At 35.8% G+C, this 21,348-nt stretch overlaps 1 protein-coding gene across 5 annotated transcripts in view; it reads left to right on the forward strand.

Annotated features, from left to right (window-relative positions):
• LOC145286018 (intermembrane lipid transfer protein VPS13A-like) overlaps positions 1-21,348 on the forward strand; it is a 965,259-nt gene that overhangs the window by 343,851 nt on the left and 600,060 nt on the right. For all 5 annotated transcript variants that reach the window (XM_080134633.1, XM_080134635.1, XM_080134636.1 and 2 more), the window contains one exon: positions 9,782-9,869. In XM_080134633.1, the coding sequence (XP_079990759.1) occupies positions 9,782-9,869 (88 nt within the window). The remainder of the gene's footprint in view (positions 1-9,781; positions 9,870-21,348) is intronic.

The following is a 21,348-nucleotide window of genomic DNA, read 5'->3' on the forward strand; positions in this document are numbered from 1 at the left end:
TGCAATTTTTGAAGACGCAACAACTGGCACAAGCCGAGTAAGATCAACGAAGAGATGAGAAATTATTGAAATGGCAACTGGAACAAGAAGAAAGGCAGAAGAAATTACAATTTGAGCAAGAAGAAAGGCAGAAGAAATTACAATTTGAACAAGAAGAAAGGCAGAAGAAATTACAATTTGAACACGAAGAAAAGCAAAATGAATGTTTTGCTAAAACACTGGAACTACATGTCAACAGTGCTAATTTCTCTGTTTGGAATAGATTTGATTGAGAAATTTGGACTGTAGGATAAGTCAATCAATACATTCTGTAAAAAAATAGAATGTACTACTCCAACAACAGGAAATATAAAAGAGGACTTAAAAAATTATTCCCTGATGTATTTATGACTAAATTAGGTCGTTGCAATAAATTTAAGGCCTCGTTTGAACTTACAGAAAACACCAGCCCGATTTTTAGAAAAAAGAGAAACGTTCCGTTCGCTGGGTTGGAAAAGATTAATAAAGAATTAGACAGATTGGAGCAGACAGGCATACTATCAAAAATAGAACACAGCGACTGGGCAGCCCCCACTGTATATGTAAAGAAAAAGAATGATGAAATCAAAGTGTGCGCAGACTTTTCGACAGGTCTAAACTCCATAGTACAAGATTACCATTACCCTCTACCAAGCCCAGAGGAAATATTCACAAAGTTGAATGGTGGTAATATCTTCTCCAAGATAGACTTGAGCGACGCGTATTTACAAATACCGGTCGAGGAGAATTGCTCCAAAATACTATGCATCAACACGCATAAGAGATTGTACAAATATAACTGGTTACCCTTTGGCATCAAAGTAGCACCTGCCATCTTTCAGCAAGCGATGGAGACCATGCTAAGTGGTATTGAGTGCGCATGTGCATACCTGGACGACATTGTTATCAGGAGCAAATCCCTAGAAGAACATAAGGAGCATTTAAAACAAGTATTCACTCGAATACAAGAATTCAGGTTTAAAGTAAAAGAAAATAAATGCGACTTTTGTATGAGCGAAATTAAGTATCTTGGACATATAATAAATAAACATGGGCGACGCCCAGACCCAGAAAGATCTGCGGCAATAAAAAAACATGCCAGCACCTAATAACGTAATAACCTTGCAGAGTTTTTTAGGACTCGCAAATTATTACCAATCTTTTATTGAAGGGATGCATAATTTGCGAGCTCCCTTAAATGAGCTGCTAAAAAAGGACACACCTTGGAACTGGACGCAAGAATGTCAAACCGCTTTTGACAAAATAAAAAGTGCACTAACATCTGAATTATTTCTAACTCACTATGACACAAAATTAAATATAGTCGTCGCTAGTGACGCTAGTTCCTACGGCATAGGAGCATGCATTCAACATATCATGCCTAATGGATCTAAAAAGCCAATAGCTAACGCTTCGAAAACGCTGCTTCCAGCAGAGAAGGCGTCTTCACAGATTGCAAAAGAAGCGTTGAGTATAATCTTTGCAGTGTCTAAGTTCCCCCGATATTCATATGGTAGACATTTTATACTTATCCCTGAGTGGCTTCCAAGCCTTGATAAGTGGTGACCACTGTGTAAAAAAAAAAAAAAAAAAATCATTCAGTAACCTCATTTGCACACTGTTGCGCAGGAAGAGAAAAGATATTTCTCTATAGATGTGATCCCTTATACTTCCCAATCAGCTTTCTTGTTGCTTTGAGTAATGGCTCTTCAACCTTTGATTGGTAATTTGGGGAGATTTCTACCATTATCACAATGTGATCGGCATGTCCAAGTGGGCAATGGCCATTTGTTACACAATCCTCAGGAACTGTGGTCAGAAATAGATCTAAAAGTGAGACTTGCTGATCCTCTCGATCAGAAAGACAGGATGAGAACATGACTGTTTGTGATAAAGAATGGGATATAGAAGAGCTATGTATAATTCTACCGGCTGCATCTGTGTATCTAGAGAAACCAAGCCAATTACTGTGATGGACATTAAAGTCACAAAACACATGTACTTTGGCACTAGTATCTATGTAGAGTGCCGTATCTATGAAGTCAGACACTTAGTTTATTAGCGTACATTCCTGGGTCGAGGGAGAACAGTAGAGAAAATATTAGCTAACATTATGTTGCAGATTTAGTCTAAAGCTTATGAAAGCCGATTCATCTGATTCTGGTTTTTATTCTCTAGTCAAGGGGAGGGTGCTTCGAATATAGACTCCAAGTCCGTACATATGTCTGAGTCCTTATGGCAAAGCGGAAGATAACCAGGCTTATTAAAGTGGTTAGACAGGGTGAAGGAGTGTGGGTTAGTTTCACTTAACACTAAAATATCTGGGGAGTTTACTAGTTGGTTTTAACTTTGCGGATATTTGTGAATGCAAGGTAGGAGGCGATTTGGTTTTGTTTGAGTTGGCATCTGGTTGTATGTTTTGATTTGTCGTTTTATTTAATAGTTTGTTTTAGAGTGAAAGGTTGTGCACAAAGTGAATGTGCATAATACCAAACACACAATACAAGTAGACCATTAGCTGACTCTTTGTCCATAGGATTGTGACCTTGGGAATGCCTACTGGTGATAGGTGCAGGGTTCCTTTCCATGTGCGACATGGCACTACAACCATCCTGATATTATACAACTGATGATGTAGCAGCCACTCTGTGCACTACCGAAGAGTTATGACTCCTGTATTGTCAGTTGGAATACAGCAACCAAACAAACTCTCAAGCCTGTCAACCAAGAATGACCCAGTCCAATCGCACTGGCATATGTTGCTATCAAGCACTCCCAAGATGACCAGTTTTAGGGAATGAGAGTAGTGAACGGTGTTCATTGCCCTAGTTAGGAAACAAGGCCAACCACTCTGTGTCTCTACCATCCCTGTGATCACACCTCTACACATGGCTAGGAGGCAAAGGAGTATAAAAACCACATGATAGGCAAAGCCTTCTACTCCTTAAGTAGGTTGGGTTTGCAAACCGGTAATTTGTTTGTGTCACCAGCTCTAGGAAGATTGTCAACCAGGACTAAAGAGGCCTCTCTCCCCCGTTGATTTGGTGTCAAGACGTATAAGGTCAGTAACACTGGTTTAACATCAGTTTTCTTTCTCTTAGGTGTATGACTTGGCAAGATCTACAGGTCCATCAGCTCCAAGAAGGGTAGGCCCACTGGGTTCTAAACCAGGTATTTTTTCACCCTTGCATGGGTAGTTAGGATTGAGTTAATACTAAGTATATATTAGTAGCCTGGCAAAGCCACAGAGGAGACAACCAAGCAAAAAAAAAAAAAAAAAAAAAAACTCTTGGCTACGTATATATATATATATAGAGAGAGAGAGAAAGAGAAAGAGCATTTGGCAATTTTATAAGTTTAAAATCTCAGTGACTAATGATCAGAATTTAACAAATGAAGGCTCGTTGGAAAGCTAATGATGTGAATTGTGTAGAGGGCTATGTGAATTTGCCCTTAAGGTCGCACATTAAGGGGATCACCCATCATCCAGAGCCTATGTTTGGCATTTTTTTACAGCCATAAAATGTTTTTGTTACGGGTGCAATATCTTTCCACCCTCAAAAATTCTTTAAAATTACCACTAATATAGATTTTCGATGGTGCTGAAAACAAAAATAAGATTTAAAATTCCAAGAAACGAGTAGTTTCCAAGATAAGAAGAAATTATAGTTTCAAAAAGTGGGGGGTCACTTTTTTATATTAATTTGATGTAAAATGAACACCCACTTTATGGCACCTTTTTTGGGGGCGTCTGTTATTTTTTTTTAGGGGTGGTGCTTATTATGGTTTGGTAGATAAACGCAAAATCTACCTTTAAAAAAACTTGTTTTCTATAGGTTTGGGTGTGCTGAAAACGAATATCACAATTAAATTTTCTGCCAATAAGTATTTTTCCGAGAATAAAGTAAAATTATGCACATGCTTGCATGTACATTACAACAATGGCCACCACTTATAACATAAAGAATTACATTGCTTAATACCCGGAAAAATTCTTTTTTGCAGAAAATTCAAATGTGATATTCGTAATAATAATAATAATAATGATAAACATTAATACATAAACAATTATTTACTTATGTTGTGTTTATTATCCATGTAAATTCTTTTTTTATGTTTGTAAATGTTTCCGTGTTTTGTGTTTGTTGATAGAGAAATTTTTGATAATATTACTTATTTTGTCTTTCATCTAAACTCAAGTAATTAAGAGTACACTATATTTTTGGTAAGCCTTAGTGGTGTATAATTTGTCACCCATTGTACAAGGCTGGTACAATCTGTTTTCTCAGATTTTTTATGAGTATCTTTTCATTCTTGTCTTTGTTTTAATTTTACAATTTTTATTCCCCGAATCATTTATGAACATTGTAAGGACTTCATTGAATGTATTATTTTGCTGTCATGTACAATTTCATTTAAATTATAACTTTACACATCTGATTTTAGTTGAAAAAAAATTTTACTATCAAGACAGACTTTTACTGGCTATTCTCATGATTCTGTGACAGACGGTAGTTAAAAAATCTCGGGACAATTTTATAAAAGGAACCATATTTATGATCTCTTTCAACTATTTTAAAAAAATTTATCTGTCAATATTTAGTCTGTAGGTTTTTCCTCATTTCTTGGATTTAAAGTTATTAGTGAAATATTTTTGTTAATTTAAATTGAAACATTGAAAATCTGGACATCTTAATCTCACTAGTTCCTTTTCACATTAATTTTTTTTTGCTTTAATTTTCTGCAAACAGCTTAATCATATTCTTATTTTCTTTTTTATCTACTAAAGTATATTCAATGCTTTTGCATTTGTGTGCTTGAAAAGAATTTTATTTTCATGATACAATTGTTCTTCATCAGCCACGTTCTTCAAAATAAACTACCTAGGAACAGCTTTAAAACCATTATTATTTTTTTTAATACTTATAATTATTCTTATGATGGTGATAGTGGTGATAACTTTGGAATGCACTAATAAAAAAAAAAAAAACTATTTTTTATTAAAAGACTATTAACTATAAATATGAAATATTTCTTATTTTGTTCACAAAAAATGATTACATATTTATTTAAACTATATAAAAAAATTACGTAGTATATATATATATTTTTTTTTTTGAGGAATAAATTATGTTTCTATAAATATATTTCTGTTATACATCTGAAAATTATCAATACAGAGATTAATGAAAAATAGGTCCAACAATATGTCATGATTTTGAAGGTTAGGGTTAGATAAAATAATTTATGGCTAATATTAGAGGCAAAAAATTCCAATATTTTAGTTGTAATCCTAAATACAATGAAAGCATTAATTTTTGAACACGTCCCTGTTGTATAAACAGACCTTACAAAATGAGTAAAAGCCAAGTGGATTCTTTTGTAAAATAGTAACTCCTTCAAACATAAATCATGTTTATGTTATACATAGCTGAAAATTGACATTTGCTTCTTTTGTAAGGAGGTGAGAAGTAAATTAATTAATGGAGAAATAATTAAATTGGGCAAAAAAAAAAAGGTTTATAATTTGATTAAAATGTGTATAGAATAAAATATGTCACATTTATTTTGTTTTTGTTGTTACTGCTGATGATGATAAAGAGAAAAATATATTAAAGCCTGAACGCTTTCTTAAGAGTTTAACAAATTGGAGCAAAAACCGTCATATTAAAAAATAGATTAATTCATTTGCAGATAATTTTTAACTATTATTTAATTTCTTTAAAGTATTATCTCATTACTTTTCTTTATGCTTTATCAACAAAATTATTTATAACATACATAAAGCAAGGAATTAGAACTCTAATGATTTCTATAATAAGTACCTATTAAAATAAGCTTTACACAATCAATATGTTAATTAGCTACAACATTCACTCAGTGATTTTGTCTTGTGTGTGTGTGTGTGTGTGTGTGTGTGTGTGTGTGTGTGTGTGTGTGTGTGTGTGTGTGTGTTGGGACGATTAATCAGAATCAGGAATCAGAAAAATGGGAACTTTTGGGGTATCGGAATTGGAAAAATTTGTGCCTATTTTCTGATGCCAAAAACGATTCCTTTGTCTTTTTTATTTGATTTTATTTAAAGCAAAATCTCCCACTGCTGGTAATAATGATAAAATAATAAATATTTATTGATTTTAAACTACCAGTAAAACTAATATCTATAGATCATCCCCCAGAAGTGTATTTTTATGCATGAGAAAATATTTACATATTCAACATGTTTTTACATTAACACATTCATAAAGAATCAGAATTTGTAATTGTATCAGAATCGGAAAATTAGTACAGAATCGGTAATTGTATTGGAATCGTCCCATCACTAATATATATATATTAATAAATCTGTAATCTGCCTGTTTGTTGGCTTGTTTGTTTGTCCACAATGACATCATAGCATATATATGTATAATATATGCTATGACGTTATGACATCATTTGCTATAACATCATGTATGATGCCACGTATGGGGGGGGGTAAAAGTAGTGATTTCCTAGGGAATGCCAGGCACCCTGCTAGTTTTTACATTACCCTGCATAAAAAATGTGTCATAGTGTCGTAGCTCGGTGGTAAAACATCAGGTTGCCGATTGGGCAGTTATGAGTTTGATCTTTTTAACAAGTTTAGCCATGTTGATGATGGGTGATACTCTGAAACATGTGTACATGGATAACTTGTATGCATGTAAAAAATATTTAATAAATATTTAAATATTTAATAAATAAAAATAATAATGATAATGCATAACAAAAAAAAATATGTCCTAAAAAAAGTACTTTTGCAGTATTGGACTCGGATCCTCAAGATTTTCCGTTAATCATGCTCAGGCTTGATCGACAGTCACCAGATTAAGCTGAGCATTGTTCAAATGTTGAAACGTTTAATCAACATTCTTTTTGTTTTTTGTATATAAAAAAAAAGTAATTTTTAAATTATTTTTTGTGTGATGGAGGGGTGGAGTTTCTGTTTATTTTTTATTTTAATTCAATGACTGAGCTCTGAATCAGCCAATGAAAAAGTGCTATTGAAATGGAAGCAGATGACTTTCAAATTGATAAAAATTAAATGAAAATAAAAACAAATTTAGTTTCAAATCCGAAGAAGGCACGGGAATAAATTTATTATCTTTAGAAAAAGAAATGCAAATACCGGCGCAGACTATCTTTTATTTTCAGGAGAAGAATTTGCTATCAACCGAAATGAGGTGCAAGACTTGTACACACAAGTGTGTACTGAAACAAAAAGCGTATATGAAGGATGGTTTCTGGTGGAGATACATTAATGTGCAGCGCAGACAGTAGGCCTCATTGTGCATGGGATCGTTTTTTGCCTTATTCAACTTGGAGATTTCTACAATCATAAAATTATTTATTTGTGGGTGTACAAAATGGCTACTCAGAAGAACATGCAAAGGGAATGCGGTATTGTTTCACAACACATGTATACAGACTTGAAGAACCTTATCAAAGAAATTTGTCAGGAGTATTTCCTTAAGAATTCCCAGCAGGTCAGAGGCTCAGAGCACACAATCGAAATAATTGAGTCTCTCTTCAACTGAAGGAAGCATAACGTCAGGAGAATCCTCGAACCACTCTAGGTTTTCGGAGGCTCTGACACCACTGATAAGAAGAGTTTCTCTGTGATCATATGAAATGAAGCATCAAATCCCTCCTTCCAATAATAAACAAATATATTCTGCCAGGACCACAGTATATCCAACTGTTGGAAGGCCTATAACAAAGTTGGAGGCGAAGGATTCCACCACCTGACTGTGAATCATAGTCTACATATTGAAGACCCTGCGATGAAGACAACAACGAATCATGTTGAAAGGATGTGGAAGGCAGCAAAACAGTGAAACGAGCAAGAATGCGGAACCAGCTGGGAGCTTCTAGGTACATATCTAATTGAATTTATGTGGAGACAAAAATTTGGAAACAATCTTTTTGTCTCCATCATTAATCACATTTCTGCAAGCTATCCAGTTGGGAAGCTTCTTCCATTTCCTCTACCTCATCTTCTCCTTCTTTACCATCGATGGTTGTTCAACAGTCGACTGAAGTAAAGATTCTTAAGGAAATATCCTCATATCTAGAAATTCCTTCCACCACCAATAAACAGCCATAAAAAAATAAAACATTTATTTGTTGAAAAAGAAAAAAAATTGTAAGTTTTCTTAAAAAGAAAAATTTTCTCTATTTTCACTTAACAGTTTACAGTTTTCATAAAAATCATTCTTATGAAAAACAACTTCTGTTTACAAAAAAATCACTTACTGCAAATTTTCTTGCTCGCTCCACCCCCAAAATGTAAGTTTTTAAAAAAACAAAAAAACTACTTTCATCTAACAATTTACGGTTTAAAAAAAAATATTCATCTTTTCTTGGAAAAAAAAAAACATTTGTTGAATAAAAATTTTTTTTTCAAAAAACAAACACTACAGTTTAATAAAAATACAAAATGCAACTTTTCTTGAAAAAAAAAGAATATATATTCAGTAAATTTATGGTAGGTTTTTGTTATTTTTTATCTATTGTATTTCCATTTATTTTTCCGGTTTGTTTATTTTGAAATTTGATTTTCCGTCTATTATGGCTCAGATTCGACCAGCAATCACCGAATTAAGCCAAGCAAAATAATATTATTTTGCTTGGCTTAATCTGGTGATTGCCGGTTGAGCTCGAGCACTAATTTACAGAAAATCCTGAGGGTTTAAATCAAATACTTCAAGAGTACCAAACTAAAAAACAAAAAATGACCTAAAAAGATAAGGCTTAGAAAAAGGGGTGGGTGCGACACTAATAAAAATAAACAAAGGCAGGTAACACCAACACTGTTTAGGTAAGTGAAACAATTAAATACAATAAAATCGCTAATAAAAACAAAAATATAAATAAATGAAATAGATATTACATTTAAAAGCGATAAAATCATGCATAAATATTTGACAGGTATCATAGCTCGGTGGTAACACATCAGGCTGCCAATTGGGCAGTTATGAGTTCGATCTTTGTTTAAAGTTTAACCATACTGACAATGAATGATATCCTGAAACATGTGTACATGGATAACTTTTATGCATGTAAAAAATATTTAATAAATATTGGAATAAAAAAATATTTAAATATTTAATCAATAAAAATAATATATATATATATATATATATATATATATTGAAATCTTTGAGGTGGCAAACTTGTAACTAGGAAACCATCAAATGTTGTTGTACAATATATGTATGACTGATAGCATGGCACAAAACAATGATGCAAGTCTATTAATATATAGAAATTGTACAAAATGTTTCAAAACTGAAAGTTTTTACTAAAATAATTCTTTGTTTCTCTAGTTTAAACTAAATTTACATACAATAGAAACTACTTATCACAATCATAGATAATGCTATGAATTAGCTGACATTAAAATCAGTCTGTCTATAGATGTTCTATTAAGGTTTATTGCAGTAATTTATATCTAGGAACTTTTATTATTCGGGAGGGTATCTCTTATTTTAAGCAATAATCTCTATTCAACTTTTACTGAAACACAAATTGCAGAAGAAACTACACATGTATTTAAGCTAAATTGTGTTTCTTATTAAAAATCTGTTCATATATACTAGTTAAGTAGTCTAAATCGATTTGATCACACATTTATGCTAGTTCCATAGTGTATTTTTTAAATTCTGTCAAATATTCTTACAATAATATTTTATATACTTTCATTTACATTTTCTTTTTGTAATTATATTTGAATTTGCAGGACGCAACCATGTCAGAGATTGAATCCCGCCTGTATGATCAATTTACCATTAAAATAAGTGATGTCAAAATTTTATTGGCAGATTCTGGTAAGTTTCTTTTTATATTTAAAATCTAATGTAGTCATGTCACCAAAATATAACATTAAAGTATTTTTATTGCGTTTTATTATTAAATAATTTATTATATATTGTATATCTCGGAAATAGAGAAGAGTTATTGCCCTTAGTTTTTATTGATTTTCCTGTTAGTGTTTCATAAATAAAGCATGTGATGAATCAGCTCTCATCTTATTTGTTCATTATCGCAACCATCTTATCCGATAATTCCCCATAACATAACATGATGTCAGAATCAAGATTATAAGGATACACTTATACCAAAAATGAAATGAATTGGAATAATGAATTAACAACATGTGCATAGCTACTAAACACTAACGTAAGATAATTATCTTTATACTAAAACAATAATATTTAGCATGACAACTTCATCTTGAGTTCCTTCACTAACAATAGATTGGTCCAGCATAAACCTTGTCAAATCAATGGACAGGTTTATTTGCTAAGTCAAGCTCCATTTTGAAGGTTCAATGTGCAACATTGACAACAACATCTAGCATAGATAACTTTTGCTATGGGCCGATGTTGCAGGACAAGAAATAAGTGACACATTTGTTTCTCAGCACGAAGAAGAAAGATTGTTGAAATGTAAATTAAATACTTTAGACAGTATGTAAACCCAAGGTTTAATTTTTGTGTGGCAAGGCACCAACTGCTGCAGTGCAAACAGCAAACGAAGGATGAGAGGATGGTGAGAATATGTAAGAGAATACTGCTGAAGGCAAAAGAAACAGGACTAGCAATGATGCCATACAAAGCCATACCAATATCTATGAACATCAACTCTCCAGACTTTAGCCAGAGCAGGAGGTTTGAGGGCCAGGCATCACCTACATAGATAAAGCAGCCGACCACTGAATCACACTCCAGTGGATACTGTAGATCTACCTTTTGAGCTAAGAAGATCTCAAAGAGGTATAAAAACTCCACAGAGACAAAATGTATAAAGCTCCCCACACTGTTAGATATTCTACCATTAGCAAAATAAATTAAAAAAATAAGTAAATTATAATGAAATAATATTTTGTTAAGTAAGTATATACATATAAGTAAATGAGTTCACTCTCAGTTGAAGAAAGGAGATGTGGCAGTTATGTACCTTGTGTATTTCAGAAGTAGAGAACATTTATTGCCCTTAGTTTTTATTGATTTTTCCTGTAATGGTGTTTCATAAATAAAGCATGTGATGAATCAGGTCTCGTCTTATCGATTCATTACAGCAACCATCTTATCCTATAATTCCTCATAACATAGCAATATGTGTGTTTTTTAATTGCTAAGATTAAATAATTTGCACTGTCAAGTTTGGACATCCAGAAAGGTAAAGAACAAGAATAAGATTTAGTACATGGAAAAAAAAAAGCCTCTGAAATAATTGAAATGTTTTATATTTGCATCATTGAATGTAACTGTTCACAACTGAAAACATAAAAGAGTAATAAAAAATGCAAGAGAACTATATGCTCAATCCATTATATCCAAAGTAGCTGAGCAGCGACTTGGTTCCCACCAGTTTTGGCAAATAGCAAATAGGATCCTGAACAGAAACGTGCATTCTATCCCAACCATTATCAATGGACCAGAGGTCATCTCGACAGCATTCGACAAGGCCAAACTATTTGCCAAGAACTTTGCGGCAAATTCTACCCTGTGCGACGAAGGCCATCAACTCCCTGTATTCCCTCCTATAACAGACAACACGCTATGCAACATACAAATATCTGTGCGTGAGGTCGCCAAGCTAATCAAGAACCTTGACTCCAGTAAAGCAACTGGTCTCGACGGAATTCCAATTATAGTGTTAAAAAAATTACAATCAGAACTTGCCCCCATACTTACCAAACTGTTTAAATGTTGCCTTAAGGAGAAGTGCTTCCCAACACCCTGGAAAACCTCATCAGTATGCCCTGTATTTAAAAATTCAGGTGATAAGTCATCCCCCTCTTAGTACAGACCAATAAGTCTCCTGTGTGTCATGAGTAAGTTGCTGGAATCCACAATAAATAGAGAAGTAGTCAACCACCTCAGCAGAAATAACCTTCTTAGTGACACGCAATATGGTTTCCGTTCTGCTTGATCTACAGCAGATGTGCTAACGGTTGTATCTCATAGGATTAGCAAATCTCTTGACAAAGGCTTCATTTCTAAGGCAATTGCTCTTGACATCTCAAAGGCTTCGATAAGGTTTGGCATAAAGGCCTACTTCACAAGATTTCCAGCTACGGTATAACTGAAAATGTTTTCTCTATCATTAAATCATTTCTCTCTGATAGGCTCATAAGAGTAGTGGTTGATGGGCAGAAATCAGAGGCCCACAGTATTAATGCTGGAGTCCCTCAGGGGTCCATACTGGGCCCAACTCTCTTCCTGATCTACATCAATGATCTCCCAAAACACATACTAAAATCTTTTGTTGACATCTATGCTGATGACACAACTATCTATGGCAACACATAAAAGGCCGTAAATGTTCTTTCTGATTCTCTCTCCTCTGATCTTGAGCGCGTGGTACAGTGGGGAAAGAGGTGGCTGGTTGCCTTTAATGCATCTAAGACCAAGCTCCTATCTCTACATCATAAACGCTCTGATCCCCATCTGGTATCAATTAAAATGGATGGCTCTCGTCTAGGGGAGGCACCATGTTTTGATAAGCTTCTAGGTTTGACCTTTACTCTTGATCTTAAATGGAACACATACATCAAGTCTGTGGCCAAGGTCGCTGGGAAAATAGTGGGATCCTTCTACCGCTCCAGAAGATATCTCACTGTTGATGCAATTCTCTATCTATATAAAAGCCAAGTACGTCCAAGGATGGAGTACTGCTGCCACATCTGGGCAGGAGCTGCTAAAAACAGCCTATCCTGCCTTGACAGAGTACAAAATAGATTTCATTGCTTAGTAGGGGATGCCCTTTTCTCTTCCCTGCAACCTCTTTCCCACAGAAGAGAGGTAGCGAACCTATCTTTGTTCTATCGTTATTTCCATGGCAAGTGCTCGTCTGAGCTCGATTCTGGTCCCCCCCCCTCGCCAATCTTTTTAAAAAAACACCAGACTAGCTGAAACCACCGTCAATAATTTTACCCACTCTTATCTGTGCCTAAATCAAAACGTAGATTCCATGAACAAAGCTTCTTTCTTAGAACTGCACGCCTGTGGAACTCTGTTCCGCTTGCCTGTTTCCCTCCTGACTTCAACCTGGATGTCTTCAAGTCCAACACAAACAAAATTCCTGATGAACCACCCCCTTAAGTAATGACACTTTATTAAATCTCCAATACTATTGCTACACTATCCCATTGATTACTGTACACACAATAACCCTTATTCCCGAGTGGCCCTTTGGCCTTGATAGGTGGTGACCTCCATGTAAAAACAAAAACAGTGAGAAACTGAATGCCTACTTTCGGTGTTTTCAATCTCTCTTTACAGGCATTTGTCAGAGACTCTGACATGATACTTCTGATCAAAAGTAAACCTTGACTAATTATTCGAAAACATGATGTGCTTTCTCCTCAAGCCATCCAGCACATTCTTTGGGTTGCGAATGGGGGCACCCTCTCTGTTAGTAAAAAGTAGCTTCTAGTACCAAATAAGTAAAGAATTAACTAATAAAAAAAAATGAGTAAAAATTAATCTACATACTGATAGGTCTGTACCTAGGATAAAAAGGGGACCTCAACCCATTTATACACCAAGCAGGAAGAGGTAAGTAATAGTGTAAACTGTTTCTCCTCTGGAATTTGTTCTATTGCCATGATAGAGGCTAAACAGGGTCAGCCATTGTTAAAAAAGGTTCTGGCCCCCATCACCACCAACTCTAACAACCAAAAAACAGAATATTAGAGGATTAAAATCCCAACTATTTAGTTGCAGAAAATATTGTCCTATTGTTTTTCTATCACTATTCAAAGTTTGAAAAGTGCAGCAAATCTTCAAACATGATCCTTACTAACTTCTCTGAAAACAAGAAAAATATACCAGTTACCTGCTTATGGTCACTTGCCTCCCAAATGATGAGAGAAATGAAGCATTTATGTAGGTAGAAGAAAACTATCTTCTCATCAGGAAAGAAGAGACTAGACTGAAACATGAGGCCAGATGGGGGTTGGAAAAAAAAATGGATACTGCTATGGGCTATGGAATATGCTCAAGCCAAACATGCTAAATAGAAGCAGAAGATGGAGATCTCGAGGGAAATATTCTTTCATCTTTGTCCAGGCAAGAAAAATATACCACCCCAGAAAATAACCTGCCAAAGATATAACAGCAGGAATTTGTTCAGTGAGGCTGAGCTAGATCATATGAGATCAGAAATAGCAATTCTTATACGAAACAATAATTGTACATTGGAAAATTTTATCATGGTTTCCATACTTGCTGTCACTGCTAGACACACCGCATCACAAATACAGCCAGAATCACATCAGCAGTCATTTGTTGATCCAAACCAATGGCATGACACCCCATCACAGATCTACTTCACCATCAGGATCCCTTTTATCAGGTAGTTCCCTAACAGATCTCTCACCACCACCAGCAGTCTATGCACAACCACTAAATAGCTCTAAAATAAACCTTAGTTCTTTCTCCATACTGTCAACAACTGAACAACCACCATTATCTCAATAATTACAAAGGCCAGATGATGAACAATTGGCCCTGAAGTATAAACTTTGGAACACCATTGCAGAAGCATAGTTGATGAATATTGAGGAAAGACCTCAACTACCAAAAATCCAAACCTCAAGAGCTATCAAGGCAGTGATTAAAAACACAAAAATCATCCTTAAAAGATTTATTCCTTGCAACATATCCCTCATGGAGCTGAACTGGATTACAAATACTGCAGGGCTCTACATTATCAAAAAAACACTCCTTCAATTTCCAAAACAGTGGGAGTCCAGAGTGAAAAACATTGCACCACCATGGAAATGGAAACTTCAAAATCAATTGAACTTGTGTAGAAAGGAGTTGTTTCAGATCAGACAATTCCTTACTGCCCCTACTGTGTGAGGGCAGTTGAAAATTATCATCAGGAGGATTAGTTTAAATCATGATGTAAATATAGAGGAGATCGAGAACATAGCAAATGAACTTGAAGGCAAAATTCCAGCACTTGCCAAAAGTATTCAAGCAACAGATGATAAAAACTATTTTAAAAGAATGTGAGGCTATTCTACAGAAATCTCATAAGGGAAGCAGTCAGGAAAAGCCACCTAAAAAAGTAAGAGCTGAAAGATTTTAGGAGGTCTCTGTTTGAGGATGAGGGACACTGCAATTAAGAGACCAAGTGGATCTTGGATATAGTGTGGTTTTACGAGGGAAGAGAGACAGGAAAAAATAATTATCAAACGTGGCAGTAAAACTGACAACCATCAAGTCAACTGGACAATAAACGTAAACTGAACACTTCCGTCTACATAACTCAACATAGAAAATACTGTCAATACAACACAGTACCAAACACTTCCATTAGTACAATCTGGCACAATCCCAAATAATTCCATCGACACAACCTGGAACAACTCTATCGATATGATCCTGAAAAACTCCATTTAAACAACATGACATGATCCCAAACAACTCCGTCAAAACGACCCAATATGATCCCAAACAAATCTGTTTAAATGACATGGCATGATCCCAAACAAATCTGTTTAAATGACATGACATGATCCCAAACAAATCTGTTGAAACAACACAGTACAGAACAACTTCAGCATTTACTTTCTGAACGACTCTGGCGTCAGCTTTTTATAGCCTGCTTTTCACACTCATCCCTGATCTCAAGATCACACAAATGGTAATGTTGGGCAGACCGCTTTTTCCTGGTATGCCTTAATGATACAGGTTCAGGAACTTCCTAAGTGGCACGTTTGTCTGTCTGATCATTGAACTCCTCTTTAAATGCATCACTCTTAGTTTTTTCATGTAGTCATTCATATAGCAGTTGGACTTCATCATTTGAAGAGTTGTCACGGATGCAACAATCATTTCGGCATGCTAGGCACACATCTTTTATGTAACCTGGTGTTCCATTAACTGAAACAGGATGTTGGGTATTGATTTTCATCACTGAACCCATGCCGAACTGTATCATACATCTTTCTTGTGGATTCTTAACCCAAAGAGCATCTCTCTTTTTGTACAGACTAGCAACTGCATTGCCGGGCACCACCACTTCATTGATATCCTTGACACAGATCCTATAGGTGTATATTACATTTGCAAGTGCAGTCAGGTGTAATGTTGTGTCAGTACACTGCCTCCAAAATTATGCACTGTGTTCTTGCTACAATGCGCTTTACTATGTGATAGGAGCTCTCAATTATTCCATTTCCTGATGGTATGTGGGCGCAACTCGAAAATATGGCCTAACATTCCACTTTGCACATAGCTCTCTAAAAACTTCTGAGTGAAAGGACATACCATTATCAACTAACCTTTCTTCTACCAGTCCCCTTTCCATAAACACCTCCTCAACAATTTTCTTAACTTCTTCTGCCATTTCTGTTCTCATTCTTTGTCATATTGCTAACCACTGGAGCCCATAGTCAATCATAGTCATATATGGTTCATGTCGATAATGAGTGATGTCAATGGCCAATCGCCTCCAATTTTCTGCCGCATGTAATTTCCCTTTTTTGTGTTTAGCCGGCACAGGGTTAATGGATTGACATTACCTACATTGCTCCACCATCTCTCGAACATCTTTTATCGTGTGTGGATTCACCTTTTTCACTAAGTATAAAGTTTGTTCTTTTTTAAAGTGATGCATCTATGCAGGTCATTTAGCTGTTCTACCATACAGCACACTGGAGCCAAAGTCTTCTTTTCCCTTAGCCAAGCCATCTTCACTCTGGTCCATCCGTCTGCTTTATTTTTCTGAGTTGGAACCAAGGTAACAGTTACCTTCAGTCTAAATTCTCGGATTAGGTCTCCAAATGCTCCAAGTCGGTGCTTTATAAGCATTTTTGCTGCCCCTTTTGCCTTGATCTGCTTATCCCCATACACCTCCAATCTAATCCATGATGCTACTGTTGCCAAGTCTGTTCTAATATCCACCACCAGAATTCCTTCAACGTTCCCCAACTATGATATCAGAATTTTTTTGTCGATCCACCTCTCCACCGCCTTTTCAAACTGCGATTCTATCTCTCCTTTCAATGTGCCTTTGTAGCAGTTAACCCGGTTTGTTAACACAGGCGGGTCTGCGGACCATTGCCACTCTACAGTCTACTTATCACCATTAAAATGGGTTCAAAAATCCTCATCCTCAATTTGGCATGGCCTGGTTTTTGTCGATTCGACAATATTGCTATTGGTTGAACTTCTTGGCATTCTCTATACACACTGATTGCCAAATGTCACCCAGCCTTAAGCTATCATAACTTCTCTCAGTCGGTCTATCACATCTAGACCCAGTACCATTTTGATTCCCGTAATAAGTCTGTTCAGCGCAATCACTCTGATTCACAGTGGTATGAGCTCAGCATCTGCCTCTCCACAGCACCTCACCTCCCTGCCATCTACTGCTTGAATATTGCTTGCTCCATTCCAGTCGGCAAGCATAGTCATGCTGTTGGTATCGACAAGAGCTCTAGCCCTCTTCCTATTGAGAGTGATCACTATCTGGGACAGCAAGCCCTCACACGCTATTACAGTATCAAAGGGGTGACTACTGGCATAATAGCACCCCTTTACTTGGGTTTTTTTTTTTTTTTTTTTTACATAGGCATCACCACATTATCTAGGCCAAGAGGCCACTCAAGGATAAGGGTTAAAGAGTGTACAGTAGAAATTGGACAATATAGTAATCATTAGTAATGAAAATTTGGTAAATTTGATAACTTATATGGAACGGCTCATCAAGAACTTATTTACTTTAGACTTGAAGACAACCATATTGTAGTCAGCCGGAAAGCAGGAAAACGGAAGACAATTCCACAGGTGTGCAGTTCTAAGAAAGAAGCTTTGTTCATGGAATCTACGTTTAGATTTAGGCACAGATAAAGAGTGGGGGGAATTATTGATAGTGTTTACAGCTAGATGAGTGTTTCTTGTGAAAGTTTGGCGAGGGGGGACCATAGATTGAAGCTCAGTTGAACACTTTCCATGAAAATAACGATACATCAGAGACAAACTCGCAACATCTCTTCTGTGAGATAGAGGTTGTAAGGAGGAGAAAAGGACATCTCCTACGAGGCTACGAAGTCTATTTTGAACTCTATCAAGGCAGGACAAGTCCTTTCTAGCAGCTCCTGCCCAGATGTGGCAACAGTATTCCATCCTTGGACGTATCTGGCTCTTATATAGATAGAGAATAACATCAGCAGTGAGATATCTACTGGATCGATAGAAAGATCCCACCATTTTTCCAGCGGCCTTGGCAACAGATTTGATATACGTGTTCCATTTAAGATCAGGAGTAATGGCCAAGCCCAGAAGCTTGTCAAAACTTGAGGCCTCCTCAAGACGAGAGCCATTCATTTCAATTGATGCCAGATGGGGATCAGAATGTTGATGATGTAAAGAGAGAAGCTTGGTTTTAGATGCATTAAAAGTAACCAGCCACTCCTTATCCCATTGTACTACATGCTCAAGATCAGAGGAGAGAGAATTGGAGAGAACTTGGTTGTTTACTGTCTTAGATGTGCTACCATAAATGGTAGTGTCGTCAGCATAAATGTCTACAAATGATGTAAGGATGTGATTTGGAAGATCATTAATGTAGATCAGGAAAAGAGTTGGGCCCAGGATGGACCCCTAATGGACACCGGCATTAATACTGTGAGCTTCTGATTTTTGCCCCTCAACTACTACTCTTATGAACCTATCAGAAAGAAATCATTTAATAATTGAGAAGACATTTCCAGCTATACCATAGCTAGAGATTTTATGAAGTAAACCTTTATGCTATACCCTATCAAAGGCCTTTGATATGTCAAGAGCAATTGCCATAGAAAGGTTGCCTCCGTCGAGAGATTTGCTAATCCTATGAGATATAACTATAAGCACATCTGCTGTAGATCTAGCAGAACGGAAACCATATTGAGTGTCACTAAGAAGGTTATTTTTGTTGAGATGGTTGATTACTTCTGTATTTAACACAGATTCCAGCAACTTACTCATGACGCACAGGAGACTTATTGGCCTGTACTGAGAGGGGGATGAGCGATCACCTGAATTCTTAAATACAGGGCATACTGATGAGATTTTTCAGGGAGATGGGAAACTATTCTCTTTAAGACAACGTTTAAACAGTTTTGTAAGTATGGGCGCTAGTTCAGGTTGAAGTTTTTTGAGTACTATAATTGGAATACCGTCAGGGCCAGTTGCTTTACTGGAATCAAGGTTTTTGATTAACTTGGCAACATCACGTACAGATATACGTATATCACATAGCGTGTTTTCTGATACAGGAGGAAATATTGGGGGTTGGCGGCCTTGATCGCAAAGGGTAGAATTAGCTGCAAAGTTCTTGACAAAGAGTTTGGCTTTGTCTAATGCTGACGAGATTACCTCAGGTCCATTGATAATAGTTGGGATGGAGCACACGCTTCTGTTCAGGATTCTGTTTGCTATTTGCCAAAACTGGTGGGAACCAAGCCGCTGCTCAGCTACTTTGGACTTAACAGATTAAGCATGCAACTCTCTTGCGTTCTTTATTACTTTCTTACAATGGTTGCTGGCAGTCCTGAAAGCGGCTTTAGTTTCCATACATCTATTACGTGGGAAACAGTGGAAAAAGTGATGTCTGTGCACAATGGCAGCAGCACATTCTGGAGAGAACCATGGCTGGCTGTTAGATTTTTGCTGAAACTTTTTTGCCCCCAGTTCATCAGGATGTTTTGCCAGCACCCTGACATGCCTCAAAATCTCCATCTCCATGGTTTCAATCTCACTCATTCGCTGCAACTCCATAGAGATGTGGTCAGGAAAACCACTCATGACAGCCAGCTTAACAGTATTCTTAAGGCTACGCCCCATATATCCAGTCAATCCTATAAAATGCCTTATTTCTGCCGCATACACATCCACTGATTCCCGGGTCCAGGCAATGTTTTTGAGCTTATTATGCACCTCAAAAACACTCCAAATGTCATTAATTTACTCTCGATATTCTCAGCAATAGTCTGGTCTTTTTCTCCCATTTCCAGGTAGACTTTTTTCTCCCATTTCTAGGTAAACTTTTCTTTTACTAATACCATTAGGAAAGGTATGAATCTATATCCAGCTATGGATTAAATAGTTGGGTAGATTAGACTTAGGTTTCAACCTTACTTGTACAAGTTGTCTAGAAGATAGAAAACTCTACTTATTTCAAGATTGTTTCCAGCCGTTCTGGACTCCTTTTTGCCACTGGACTCAAGCAATGCTGGTTCAGATGTATGCTTAAGGTTGTTTTATGATAAATTCTCGATGTATGCTTAAGGTTGTTTTATGATAAATTTTCGAGAATATGACCCCCCCCCCCATTGTTGTTAGTAATAGGCACACATTCTTAATTGGTAGTTTCATTTCCAACTTTACAATAAACATTACAATTATTTTATAAATTGATCAGGTTAATAACTTCATCAATATTTTTAGTATACGGCATAATAAAAAGAAGTGTATCTTAAGACTCTGTGGACCATCTGGGCATCTTTGCTTGCTAGCTTGAATCTTGTAACGACTAAAGCTGCAGCACTTAACGTTCTGGTTTTGATTCTATTGTATACTACCCAAGACATATTGCTTTATAACTTTGGAAATCATTACTATATATGGATAATAATCAATAGATAATTGGCTCTATAATGATAAATAAGAAATATACATGAATAAAAAAAAGTAATATTTATGTGTATTCTACGACTGAGCAAAGCTGTGCGGCCTGATAGTAGTGTCATAAAAGTAGAATGCAATTATCACAAAACAATTATTTCCACTCTTATATTACTTTGTGTGTGTATGTGAGTTCCTTCCTCATAAGGTTCCGAAATGGCTAAGCCTATCGTTTGCAAATTTCACACATACTTATATGTTTTGCACAGAAAATCACCTGATAAGTATTGAAAAGCGACAAAATACGATCTTAAAAATAGTCTTTCTTTTTTATAGATAAAAAAGAAGAATTTTTACAGGGGTATATTTTACATTACACCGGGCAAGGGAAATAATAAATCTCAGCAAATCATTTCTTCTTAAAAAACAAGCATATTTATTATCACCTTGAGATATAGATGAGTGGTAGAGCATTAGACTACAAATTGAATAATCCCCTGTTCAAGCCCGGATGAATTCAATTTATGATAAAAGAAGAGGTATCATTTAAAATCGCTGTAAATCATTTCTTCATTTTCATATTTTAAAACTAAACATTAATCAGAAGTGATCTTTCCAGGGCATTCATCATCAATCGCAAATATCAGCTGACATGATATTGTAAACAAACATTTGA

Source organism: Euprymna scolopes, chromosome 10 (genome assembly GCF_053919585.1).
Source record: "Euprymna scolopes isolate OS-2025 chromosome 10, ASM5391958v1, whole genome shotgun sequence".
In the NCBI taxonomy this organism is placed as follows: Eukaryota; Metazoa; Mollusca; class Cephalopoda; order Sepiida; family Sepiolidae; genus Euprymna; species Euprymna scolopes.